Source organism: Cupressus sempervirens, chromosome 7 (genome assembly GCF_028749045.1).
Source record: "Cupressus sempervirens isolate cs-2001-9-10 chromosome 7, ASM2874904v1, whole genome shotgun sequence".
In the NCBI taxonomy this organism is placed as follows: domain Eukaryota; kingdom Viridiplantae; phylum Streptophyta; class Pinopsida; order Cupressales; family Cupressaceae; genus Cupressus; species Cupressus sempervirens.
The window spans coordinates 623,625,492-623,639,900 of NC_143124.1; the positions used below are offsets into that span (position 1 = coordinate 623,625,492).

General features: G+C 35.3%; 1 protein-coding gene across 1 annotated transcript in view; it reads left to right on the plus strand.

Moving 5' to 3' along the window:
* The window catches only part of LOC149548244 (RING-finger, DEAD-like helicase, PHD and SNF2 domain-containing protein), a 280,879-nt gene that overhangs the window by 92,911 nt on the left and 173,559 nt on the right, over positions 1-14,409 (plus strand). Inside the window, exon 6 of the mRNA XM_089792294.1 lies at positions 5,079-5,334. Within this exon, the coding sequence (XP_089648420.1) occupies positions 5,079-5,334 (256 nt within the window). The remainder of the gene's footprint in view (positions 1-5,078; positions 5,335-14,409) is intronic.

Here is a 14,409-nt window from a genome sequence, read left to right on the forward strand (position 1 = left end):
GAGATGATATCCAAAGACATGTCATATGGTGGTATCTAAAACTCACTATGATACTTTTGTTAAGCTTAATATAATTTAACCTAATATGGAAGCTTCCTGAGCTTAGAGGAAGTGTTGAGGTTAGCTTTAAGAGCCTTACACATCCAATTCACAATGATGTCTCAAATAATGTATTATTTGAGACATTAATAAATAAATTAACCAATCAATTATTTTATTATGATTTACCCTATATTACTCCATTATTAAAGAATCTATTTAATCTACCCATTCAAGGGTAGTCATTGTGACACAACCTAAAGGGATTCCTTCCTAGCTAAGAGGGAGTGTTGATTTTACTGTAGCTATGGTCCGAATCCACAAGCCAACCTAGATATCACAAAGGTTGCAATTATATACATTGTTATGAGATAATTATCCTTAATGTCTCTCGCTTGTCTCTGGTTTGATTCTATCATCGGCTTTCATCCAGGGCACGATAGGCCTTATGCATGGGCGACAAAGGTGCTATTGAGATATTGGGCCCGTAGGGCATTTCGTATGCATTTCGACAATTGGCCAAGCGAATGAGTCAACTTCAAAGTGGATTGGTCGCGCGAGGAGTGCATTACAACCCGTGGCCGCCTACCCCCTATATCGTAGTATTGCATTGTACAATTATTATATTATATGATTATATAATATTAGTAATTGCGGTAATATTATAATGGATAATATATTATCTTATATTAATATAATAATTTATTATACAATTACATTAATATAAAAGATTGGCGTCCCTTGGTGAAAGGACACCTCTTGACTATATATCTCATCCATAATTAGAAGATAATGGAATTAAAATTGGAATACAATAATAAATACTCTGACATTTCAACACTAACCAACATTTCTTGTTATGTATAGGGTCTGCGAGGAGTATTATGTCTCATAGTTTTCATTAGGAAAAACTTAGTATAATTCTTTGCACAGCCACTACCCTTGAATCAACAAATTTCTAAACACGTTTAAACTAAGTTTATTATTTTTCCTGTAGGTTGGAAGATCAATGCTCTGATACAAGTGTTATGTCCCTTTTTGGGATCGCACTCAGTTCTACCCTAGAATCACAAGCTCAATAAAAATAAGAAATGTAATATAGCTAGGGATATAATTTTATTAAAAATGTTTACACAAGATTTAATTCATAAAATCAATCCTTTCGAGTAGGATTTGAGAACAAATGTGTATATTCATAATCATCCTTTTAAAAAAAATCATACAATATATATAATTGTTGATCAAAGTCCAACTGTAATGGGCATTGGATGAGGAGATATGCTAGGTTGCCCAAAGCAACCCTCACACCAAGCCCAAGAGCGGATATGCATCCCTCTTGGCCCCATGTGGCAGGTTGTTAGTCATCCATCATGTGGTGGCGTACTTAGTGGGGAAGCTTGTCTCAACTCTACCTATTCAACTGTCACCTTGTTCGCCCTCCTATGATTGAGATTGAGTCTTTTTAAATTCATTTCAACAATCAACCATTGCAGAGTTCAAAGGGTAAACCACACCAGGGTGCTTGGAGTACCATCTCATCTAAGCCCATTGGCAGGGTATACCTTGCCTCGGCCCTGTAAGGCATGCCTCCAAGTGCCAATTATCCATCATGAGGTGGTTTACTTAGAAGAGGATCTCATATCAGTTCTTCATCCTTGAATTCCCTTCATCATCTCCACATGATTGCTTGCAGCAGTTTGATGAATAAATTAGGAAATCTAAATGGAAGTATGTGCTAGCTCATCAACCTATAAGAACACAAGGTGGTGACAAACCTACAGCATGACATTTTCTATATGCGCATGATCCATGTCACAAAACAATTTTTTTTTCCCAAATGGAGATTACCGTGATCAATTGTTTGAATTGTTGCTTTAACAAATATCTTAAGAAACCCTGAATGTGTTTTGCGCTCGTATATGCTTTCAAACTTAATATTCATGGACACGTGTGAATAATTATTAAGGGGTTTCAACTTGCAAACAGCATTTGACTGCTAATCATGTACAGAACTTATAAATCTCCAATGCCATCTAGTTGTGGCCATATGGGTGTTCACCCCTTTCCAAACTAGAATGCTAATGTGATACTTCACTGTCAAAATGATCTGCCTCAATGGGCAAGATTATGTTCTTCACAAGAAGGAACTATGCAAACGATATTGCAGGTTGCAATTAATCTGCCCATCATTCTCCGATATTCTTTGTTCCTGGGGGTGACGCCTCTATATTTTGTTGATCTGACTGTATGCCTGCTCTTACACAATGGAACCCAATGAGAGTTTGATCAGTTTGATCATAATTGAACTTGGCAAAGAGCTTTGTAACTTTGCTTATGTGAGCACAAGTTTCTATAAATAAGCTGATGCATACTACTAAGAGGATTTCTAAGAGGAGCTCTTAAAGCACAGAGTTACTTCTAGAAGAGTTGGGAGGAAATAATGCCTCATTTTTGACACAAACGCAGAAGATTAAAAAAGAGGTTTTGATGTGAGCAAAGTTCATAGTAGGATTGTTGCTTATGAAGTCTATAGCATTAATAGCATTCTGTAATTGCAACTGTTTGTTTTCCAGCATCCAACCAATAAGAACTTATATTAGAATGAGTGAAAGCTTAGGTATTACTTCTGTGCTCACAGTGTCTTCTACTGAAACGAACACACTACAGCAAAAAAGTGACTGAAAGATTCCAATTCTCTGTAGCGAGGAAGGCAGGGATGCTGACTTCCATCTGTCTTGCTGCTTCTTCTCAAGAAAATGTGAAGAACATTGCTTATACCATAGTTTGCAAACTCTCCGAGTTGCCGAGTACTCTAATTTTTTTGCTGGGAAAATTTTCACAATCTTAACCTCATGATTTTATAGACACAAAAAAAATGGTAAAAATGTTGATGCAGGTAAAGCACTGGTTAAAATGAATTTTTCACATCTTGTTCTGGCTACGAAACCTAATTCAGAAGGTTCAAATTCAAATTCAAGTTCGTCGATCATAAAATTCGAATGAAATTTGGCAAGGGTAAAAATTCAGGAAAAAAAATCGACATTAAATTTAAGTTATATAAATTATGTATTTTTTAATATTTGTAATGTATCCATAAATTGTCAAAATAATTTAACATTGCTAAATAATTTAAACTATATAACTTGATATCATTGTAAAATAAAATAATATTGTATTAAATAATGGTATATTAAATATCATAAAATTCGGATGAAGTTCGGAAAGGGTGAAAGCTCACTGAATTTGAATCTCATAGATGAAATTTGACATATCTTGTGACTTTGTATGAAACCATGCATTTTCTCTTTCGAGATGTCAATTTTTAATTTTACATAAAAAGTATGCTTCTTTAAGAGATTTTATTTTCTTAGATCTTTCTAAGTTTCCACGTTTTGTCAAGTATTTGCCAAGTTGAACTTTTTTGGCTTTCAGAGTACTCTTCCAGTTTGAGCCTGCAAACTATGATTTGTGCTTCAAATAATGATAAGATTTTTCTCAAGACTCCTTTACTTCCACTCTATTTTCTTATTAACTCAGCTCTCTAATAACTTATTGTTTCAAGGTTTTGAACTTTTCTGAATTGATCACCAAATTATTGTACTAATCCCAGCTCTTCACTTCTTATTGCACCAGTTCAAGTATCTCGGCCCTAAGAATGGTTCCTGTTACAATCCATTTTCACCCTCATTCCATATAAATTGCCTCTAAATTTAAACCCTCTGAATTGCACTTCCTCGCCAAGTGCTCTTACCTAATTGCAAATAGACACCAACCAAAATTTCTGATCATCAGCCTGCTTATCTATCTTCCTATTATGAAACAACTACTCTTAATAGGGAGACGTGTGCCACTGAGCCCAGCACAGACAACAAGCTCTCAATGTGGAAAATCACAAGCTTGTCATCCAAAATTGGGAAGGAAAAGCAATTACAGGGGCATTATCAGTTGCTTGCATAAGCAAGAAGCCATTTCATCTATTTTGAGACAATTCCATCTTACTTTCCAGAATAGAGTTGGTGATGTATAGCACCCACCGAATGCTGATAGAGTCAACACAATAATTGTTTTCCTCCACTAATAGCAACAGTAGGATACAATGAAGGAGCTCCAGTCAGATAGGTCCATCTTTCAATGAGTTTCCAGCGGTCTCTGACCAAGGGAGCATGCTACAAGGTAGCCATGGGAACACACAACATGGATGGATGGGGAATCAGGAAAGCTGTTCGTTTGATGGTCAGGCCACTGGGAAAAGAAACTGCTACAATTCTTGAAATATCAGCTGACTCTTCGTTGCCCTACATTTCTTTTGCTTTTGACAAGTTTAATTGCGATATAGTCTTTTGTTTTGGATAACGCTTAGAATGTTTTTCGGTTAATCCATCTTTAGTTATTGGGAATGCAATACACCATAGAATTTTCTGGCATGCACCTTTTGTTGTTTTGTCTCTTTGGTATTCGTTATAAGTGCTTTGTAATCTAATTTGTATGTCTTCTTGGACAGGGTTTCTGCACTTGTTTTTGTCAAAAAAAATTCCTTTTAAATACAATATATTTTCTTTGTAATATAAAAATTCAATTCCAGTTCTACCTTTCTGAAAATCACCTCAGAAGTCAAAAATTGGTTAGTTTGTTACTTTTAGTTTTTAGGAGGTTAGGTGTGCTTGTTATTATTGTATTGAAATCAAGAAGAAAGAATTGTACTCTTCATATGTTAACTTGGCATGTTTTGTGATCATCATTTAGATCCTAGATGAGTGCTCAAGTATGACACTTCCCTCTTCAGAGTGTTCCTCTCAGTGTTAGAGCCATGGTTACTGATATAATTGTTCTCAATCTCCAAACATTCTTTCAGATCAATATGCCAATCACAGCTAATGAAAGGAATTGTATGTCTCTTAAAGCATAAGCCTCACGTTTTCAAAACACGACATGGAACATGACAAATTGCAGATATCTTTCTTTTTGATGCAACAGCTTTTTTCACCTGCTAAATAGTATTTGAAAAGGGAACCTCACATGTTCATGGAATTTCATGCTAGGTACCTAGTTGTGCCAACACCACTGACAAAGATCTTTTGGTGGCGAGTGTGTTTGGATGAAGCACAGATGGTTGAGTCTAATACAGCGGCAGCAACAGAAATGGCAATGCGTTTGAGTGCTCAACACCTTTGGTGTGTTACTGGAACCCCTATACAGCAAAATCTTGAAGATGTGTATGGTTTGTTAAGATTTTTGAAATCCGAACCATTTGATGATCATAGATGGTGGAGTGAAGTGATTAAGATTCCATATGAGGTAATGGTTCCTTCTTACAAGACAATGTTAAAATCTGTTTATAAATCTCTTCCTTTTCTGAGAAATCTTATAATTTAATTAAACTATGCTAGAATCTGTTTGTTCTTTTACATCTGTTATAGCATTTTAATAAATTAAATGAGATTATTGATGATCTGAAGAGGAAAGCTTTTCCACGATGTGTTGATTTCTTGAAGAATGATATGCTGCCTGTTTGCTTTGACATGCCTTTCAGCTAGTTGTAAATTTTGCCATTTCTATGGCAGACAGACATTATGACAAACAACTCTGGAGGAAGGAATTAGCAATGACTTTCATTTCAATAGTTCAACTAAAATTTATACATTTGATAAGATTTAAGGTGTTGAGGGAAAGTTGCGTGGTATGAACTATCAAAACATAGTTCATGTTTTTATAGCAATCCAACAACTTTCATCATTAAAATAAAAATATTATTGGGTTCCAAGGCTTAAATATCCTTCCAAAGAATTTTTAGGATCATGTGAAATGCCCTCTTCCTAGGTGTTTGGTATGAGTAGAGGCTGACCTATCATTTAAGCTCTGTTGCTCAGCAAAACGGTAAGAGGACTCGTCCAAAAGGTCATGGCAGGTTCTCTATGAGCCGTATTGGACTTTCAGAGGGTTTTTCCTACATTTTAGGGAGGTCTCCTATTTTTTAGTGGGTAACTGGCAGTTTCCTGGTTGACCACCCCAGGGAGCATGAAGCAGAACAAGGTCTTTTTTAGTAGTTTCAAGTGTTCAGAGATAGGTTCCTACTTTTCAGGGTAGAGCCCTACTTTTTAGGAGGAAATGCCAGTTAGCCTGCACGACTCAGGCATCATTGGCGATCACATGGCTTCAGTCAGAATTCTGTTTTGAGTCCAGATTTACATTCAATGAATAAATTGAGAAATATTTTAATATTTCATATGTTGGGTATCAAATAAATTAATATTAAAGTGAATATCATATTCACTGTAAAATTTGAAGTTATAAAGTAAGGGCCCCATTTCTTAAGCATATGAACAGAGTTGTTTTCAAATAAAATGGGTGTCAATATAATAATATAAAATAATGCCTTGGTTTTAATAAAATAAAAGATGAAATCCCTAAATAACATGAATGAATGTAAAGCTGGGGCCTCATTTTTACATTCATTCATGTTATTTTCACAGCTCTTCTTGCGAATAGAGGACTGCAAATTCAATTTTGCAGTATTAAACTTTGAGGAATGAAAACTCCTTAAAGGTAGGTGGAGTTTGGATCAAGAACCAAAACGCGGAATCGGATCAGAATCGGCAAGGCCTACTCGAATCATGAATCGCCTATGTATCACCTATGAATCGGCTACTAATCGGCAAAGTGAAAAGACCCTTGAAATTTATAGATTTTAATGATTTAAAACATATTTCATGCACCCTTTGTTGAATATAACTTAAACACTCTATAGCATCATCAAATAGAAGCTAAAGCCTAACATACATAAACAAGGAACATAAACAATAATTCCATCACATACGTAAAACAAATTGGTGATTTTTTTACCAACATGACGATTTTTGGGGTTGATTTTGCTGATTTTTGGCAGATTTTGACAAAATCGCTGAGACGAGTTACCGAGTCAGAAAAAATCGCCTGGGCTTGCCCAAATCGTCAAATCGTCAAAATTGCATGAATCACCGTGATTTTTGGTTCTATGGTTTGGATGCAACCTGAACTAATTGAACTACAGAGTTGGTGGAAACTCCTCTATCCCTCCTAGGGTGCGTATCTCCGTATCCAATTTGGAAACGTATCCAATACTGCCTAGATGCATGTAGAATATTGTACCCATGTCTACCTAATAAATTTGTTTTTTGAACCATACCCAATACTATGGGATTTGTTTTTTTAAAAGATTTGACGTAGATCTTCCCTTTAATGTAAAAAAAACTATACTAAAGCAATTAAATAAAAATAGTATAAACAATACCTCCACCGAATGGGAAAGACAAATAAAATGTTTTTCTATTTCAGCAACCCGTTTTTGGGTTATCTTCTAATGCAACTCAACCATGCTTATATATTGTAAAGCGTTAAATTAACTTCTAAATATTCATGTAGCATTAATGTGTCAATATTACTTTTGAAGTAATGTAAATCTCCTACAATAACTTAGAAAACTATTTTAAATATATGTATATGTGTTATTTATTAATGTCATGTCCATTTCATGTCCCCTCCTTAGTTTGACTATTAGTCATGGGAGTTAGCCTATCATGGGAGTCTCGTAGGCTAGTAGTGTTGGACAGGGACTCACATAGGGGATTCAGTGGCCGAACATGGCATTTCAGACAGTTTTGGGCCAGTTTGATGCAGTTTCTTGATTTTAGGAGGTTTCCCTAAAATTTAGGAGGATGTGGCAGTTTCCAGATATGAGGTTTCTCGGGACCAGTTCTTGGTTTCAATTTTAGGATGACAGGATGAGTTTCCTATTTTTTAGGAGCATCCCTAGATTTTAGGGAAGGGACTGCCAGTTGACCCATTTTATCCGGCATCGCTCACAGATAGGTGATAGGGTCAGATTCATGATTGGTTGGTTATTTTGCGCTATTATATGCTATATGGGAAATTTTTAAATATCTCCTAGGTTAGCGATTAAATAAATTAAAATAAAGCTATTTATATAGCCATTTTGGAGTAATAAGGGGATATTTGCTTCATTTGGTCAGGTATGCCTATGTGTTATAGCTCATTGGAAAGGTCTCGATTATTATACACTATTTTCACAATCCAGAGAGTTTTTGGTGCCTTGAGCTGTGAAATTTTAATAAAGTAATGTTTTTCCTATAGCATGGATGCCTTTATTTGGGCAAATGTTATTTTATTTAAATGTGCAAGGTGTGAATTTTATTTAAAGTTCAATTTGGACTTGGGAGGAGTTATAAGGAGATGAATACCTAATTGTTGATGATCTTTTGACATTTGAAACTTATGAATTGTGAAATTGCTTTGGAAGGGTGATTTTTGGACTTGGGACGAAACCCTCAAGTTTGGACTATTGGCTCGCAAACTTCAATAGGTTTTGGTGATTGGAGTTGTATTTCATTGCATTCCGATTGACAGAGGAAGTGGTCAATTTACCTTGGCATTATCATTTGAGTGGAGTAGGGCACTTGCAGTTGGGCGATCAACTTTTGGCAACAGTGATTTCATTGCAGCAGCTCACGTGGGGGTTGGAGAAGGTCTTTTCTTCACCACTGGACGCCATAGCTATCCTTTGGTATTGGATTGTTCATTACAACAAATTTTGTAGGGTTGAGTCATTATCAAAGCGTCTCCCTATAGCTGGTGTTGATCCCTGTTTAAGACAATATTGTATATTGGCGATGATCTCTTTGAAGTTAATATATTAGTTTGCTGGTTGTTTTGGGTATGTGCTATTTCAGAATTCAGTATGATAAAATTTGCAGCATGTGTTTACATTTCTTAAGTACTATTTATTTCCTATTTGTTATGCAATTATTTTATTTCCAAAAAACCCAAAAACTAAAAAAACCAAGGAAAAGAAAAAGAAATCAGAATTCAGCTAAGATCATTCAGTGGTAATAGACGCTAGTCAAAGATTTAGATTTTGAAACATACAATAATTTCCATGGTCATCGGAATTGGGAATGTTTCAGTGGTATCAAAGCTTAGATCTTGCTAGCCTCTAGGGTTACTTCAGGAAAAGTTTTTATAATTCATTTCGGCATTTGGGTAGTGGCTAAAAAGTTTTGATAATTCATTTTGGCATCTAGGTGCTGGCTAGAAAGTTTTAATAATTCATTTAGGCATTTGGTACTGGCTAGAAAGTTTTGATAATTCATTATGGCATCTGGGTATTGGATCAAAAGTTTTGATAATTCATATTAGCATCTGGGTAGTCACTAGATGGTGGATTGAATAGGTATTATACTATTATATGCATCCGGGGAGAGTAGACTTATATAGGCATTACACTCGTTGGAGGGCTCAGAACAATTTGGAAATTGGTACAGAACAAGAACCCACTATGGAAGATGAACAAAGAGGTGTCAGACAAAACCAACAGGACTAGGAAGAGAGGGAGATGATGCGAATTCTCATCACTACACAACCCAGGATAGTTCAGACCTTGGAAAGTGTAAAAATCCCAACTAATTTGTGGAGAGAAACAATTTGATCTTTATTGTATATAGAGAATGATTGGTTTGATTAAAGAAAAATTAAGGTATCCTTGATAGTTTCAGACTACTAAATTGTTGCCATTACATAATACATAGATATTATGCTAGTCTACTATCAATTAATTTCTTCATTAATTATTAAAATGATAAAATGATGCACCTGTGCAATTATTTCGATATCACTTGTTGACAACTGGAAACAGTCACCAGCCCACTCCCCTCAGCCTTCCCGCAAAATGTTTAGGATTCTAAATGGACGTTGCTGCACTCCACAATTCTCTTCAACCAGTATCATCACCATTCTGGCTATTGTTTGTGAATGTAATACCAATTCTTTAATATCATATTCTCCTTTACCCTTTAAAACTAAGGAGTATTGTTTTGCTCATGCAATGATTTGTACACATATATGATTTCCTTCCCTGCTTCCATTGTACTTGGATTTGGTGTCATATGATTTATAATTCCCGATGACTTGCATTGCATAAGAGACAAACTTCTTCCATGTGAAATAATCCTCGAGTTTATGTTGAAATACTCCTCCAGTTTACGTTAGAGTTCCACATTTTGGAATGTTGTTCATGATTTTCTTTGCGCTTGCATTGCATTCACAATATGAATGTCGCCAAGATGTATTGCCAGGATGCCATAATCTTCTTGTCGTTCCTCCACTAGGTCAGTCTAGTTCTGACAAAAGGAGAATATTACCAAAATACTTCACTTGAAGTCAGGGTTAATTCATTTTCCAATCTTCGATACTTTCTCCAGTGTACACAACCCATATTTAAGATATCGAATTCGAGTAAGTTCCTGTGAACTGCTTTATAACAAAATGGTTATTCTTTGATAAATCTCTTTTTTAATTAATTTATATTAGTTAATGAAGTTAGACTAATATAAATAATTATTAGGAAATAATTAATTTATTATTTTACATCAAAAAGACAGTCATTGAGGGACATTACAAATCTCCCCTCCCTTATGTTGCTTGCCCACAAGTAACTAAAGATTTGGATGTTGGAGTTCTGTGCACCTTCCCATGTCGCATCAAATACTGGCAAATCTTTCCACTGTATAAGATATTCTTTGATGGAGCGATTCCGAAATGCCTCTCGCAGATATCTAGATCCTTCTTAGGTATGGTTTCCAACTTCCCTTATGAATCCAAAAGGAGGTAATTCTTCAGATACTATCACTTGTTTGCCTAAAACCTTTTTGAGGCAAGAGACATGGAAAATATTATGAATTTGACTGCCCTCAGGTAAGTTTAATTCATAAGCAACTGCTCCAATTTTCTTGACAATTTGATAGGGCCCATAGAAACGGGGTTTCAATTTTTCAGCTCCACTATGTTTGAGTGAAGATTGTTGATATGGTTGTAACTTGAGATACACCAACTCACCTTCATCAAAACTGCGTTCTGTACATTTCCTGTCTGAATAGAGTTTTTGTTGATTTTGTGCAAATTGTGAGTTTTCCTTGAGGGCTTTTAAAATATCTTGATTTTCCTGAAGCCAATTTTGAGCTTTGGGTACATTACTATGGGCAAAAGCAAGATCAACAAAAGATACAACAGCGTATCCATATAAAGCCTTGAATGAAGTCATACCGATAGACATATGATGTGTTGTAGCAATATTCCCCTAAATACAACCATCGGATCCAAACCTTTTGATGCCCTGCCACATAATTGTGAAGATAGCCATCGATCCATTTGTTCACAATTTTTGTTTGCCCATCTATTTGTGGATGGTAACTGGTGTTGTGGTTCAAATCTGTACCTGTTAATTTGAATAGTTCTTCCCAAAAGTTGCTCAGAAATCTACTACCTTTGTCGCTAATGACGTTGTTTGGTAAACCATGTAAGTAGAATACTTCCTTGAAAAATAATTCGACAAATTAAAAGGGCTGTGAATTCTGTGGTAATAGCAAAGAAATGGGCAAATTTTGTTAGTCTATCAACTACAACAAAAATACAATCTTTACCTTGCACATGGGGTAATCTAGTAATAAAATCCATGGATATACTTTACCATCTCTGTATTGGAATGGGCAAGGACTGAAGCAGTCCAGTTGGATAGGAATGTTCGGCTTTATTTTGCTTGCATATGATACATTCCTTCACGTATTGTAAAACATCATTTTTGAGCCCTTTCCATACGAACCATCACGGATCTGCCTGTAAGTCTTAAAATAACCAGAATGTCCTGCCAAAGGTAAATCATGAAGTGCTTGCATAATCTTCAATTTTAATTTAGATCTTGGTACAAGGAAAATTCTATCGTTATAATAAATGATCTCATTTATAGCTTTTTATCTTTCATCCTGAATATTCCCATCCAAAATGTCATAAGCAGATGTATTTTTAGAATATTCTACTAATAGCAGGGATTTCCAATCAACTATTACTCCCGAAATACCATTTATTTCAGGTTTTCTAGATAATGCATCAGCAACCACATTGTTCTTACCTTTAACATATTCAATTTCAAAATCATAAGTTTAGACTTTACCAACCCACTTCTGCTGCTTGTCATTCAAATCTTTCTGGCTCAATAAATATCTCGAACTGTTATGACCAGTTCTAACTACAAATCTGCCACCAACTAAATATTGCCGAAATTTAGCCAATGCATGCATAATTGCCAACATTTCCTTATCATATATTGAATACAATCTTTCAGCATTATTGAATTTCCTACTTTCATAAGCGATAGGAGGCTTATTCTACTTTAAAACTGCCCCTATTCCTTCACCAAAAGTGTCACATTCTAAAACAAATGGATGTTTGAAATCCGGAAGTGCAAGAACTAGACAAGAACTCATTACTATTTAAGTTTGTCAAATGCCTATTGTGCTTCTCCAGTTCATTTGAATGCCCCCTTTTTGGTAAGATTTGTTAGTGGTGCTCCGATCTGTGAAAATCCTCTAACAAATCTCCTGTAATAATTGCATAGATCAAAGAAACCCTGTAGATCTTTAAGATTCTGTGGAGGTGGCCAATCTAAAATGACTCTAATCTTCTCTTGATGTACCTGCACACCTTTAGCATTGATCATATGACCCAAATATAAAATCTTTGTCATACCAAATTCACATTTAGAGGCCTTTGAATAAAGAGTTTGTGTTTCCATTATGCCCAAAATCTCATCAATATGTCACAGATGATCCTCCTAAGTCTTGCTTTATATCAGTACATCATCAAAAAAAACTAGCAAAAACTTCCTTAGTTGTTTATTAAAGATATGATTCATACAAGATTGAAATGTTGTTGGAGCACTTGTTAGTCCAAATGGCATGACTAAAAATTCATAATGACCATAGTGGCAACGGAAAGCAGTTTTATGAATATCCTCTTCCTGTGATCTTATCTGATGGTATCCTTATCTTAAATCAATTTTAGAAAAATATACAACACTATGTAATTCATCTAACAGTTCGTCAATGTGGGGAATTAGATACTTGTTTTTTATGGTCTTTTTATTGAGAGCACTGTAATCTATACACATGCGAAGTGTTCCATCTTTCTTTTTGACCAGCACTACTGAAGAAGCAAATGGACTCGAACTGGGCCTGATATGTCCCATATCGAGTAAGTCCTTAATGACCTTCACTATTTCATCTTTGAATGCCTTAGGGTGTCTGTAGGGAGTAGTAATAACTAGCTTTGCCCCTTCTTCCAACTCAATCTAATGTTCAAAACCTTTTTTTGGAGGAACTCCTGGAGGTATATTACTGAAAACCTGACTATGAGAATCTAAAATCCACAATAAATCATCTTGATAATGTTTAGATTCAAAACCTGTCACCTTTGTAGAGATAAGACATTGTGTAGACCACGCTCCATCACCATGATTGAAAATGGCCTCCATTTTGTTAGCAGATTCAACTTGGGGACCTCCATTCACCATTCCTTTGAGGATTACCTTTTTCCCATTAATTTTGAAAGAAAATTCCAAACATTGGAAACTCTGTGAATATTTATCCAAGGTTATCAACCATTGAATGCCCTACATAACATTAGAGTTAGCCAAATCAACCACATAAAAATCATCAGTTATTGTATAATTACCAAGAGTGATACTTAATTGAGGAACCTTATGTGTGCTTACTAAAGTAGTACCACCTGCTACTTGGACACCAAAACCTTCATGTTTCACTATATGTAAACCACGTTTCTTAACAAGGGCAGTATCGATGCAATCATGTGTAGCACCACTGTTTATCATAACAATGATTCGTTGCCCTTGTAAAACCCCTCTTACTCTAAAAATGTTAAAATGTGGATTCCCTATCATTGTTGCTATTTCCCCTTCCTAGTAGATCTTCCTGAACCTATTCTGTAATTTTAAGATATTATTCTCGATTTGGATCTATGTTTTCCTCATCTTCATTATTTGATACTACTTCAATGTAATGAATTTTTCCTTTTCCCAAACATCTCTTACTTGGTGCCCAAGATTCTTTAAAACTGAAACACAATTTTTTTCTTTTGAGTTCATCTCATTCTTCCTTTTCTAATTTGCTTCTAGGTGGTGTGTTGTTTGAAGAAGGGTTTTTATCAAAATCTAGCTTAAAGGATGACCCTTTGTTAAAACTCCTTCCTTTAGAAGGGTGTTCCAATTCTTTAGCCCTTTTTATGGCTGATTGCAAGGAAGGCGGATTTAAGGACTTAACCCACCCTTTGATAGTATTAGACAATCCATCTATAAATATCATTGTTTCCTGCCTCTCAAAGATTTCTATTACTAATACGTCTAATTTTCCAAATTCAGAAATATATTGTTCCATTGTACCCGTTTGTCTAAGCAGAGTTAGATCTTTGAGATGGAGTTTCGGATCCTTAAAATCAAACTTGTCAATAAGTCTAATGTAAGCTGTCCATGAT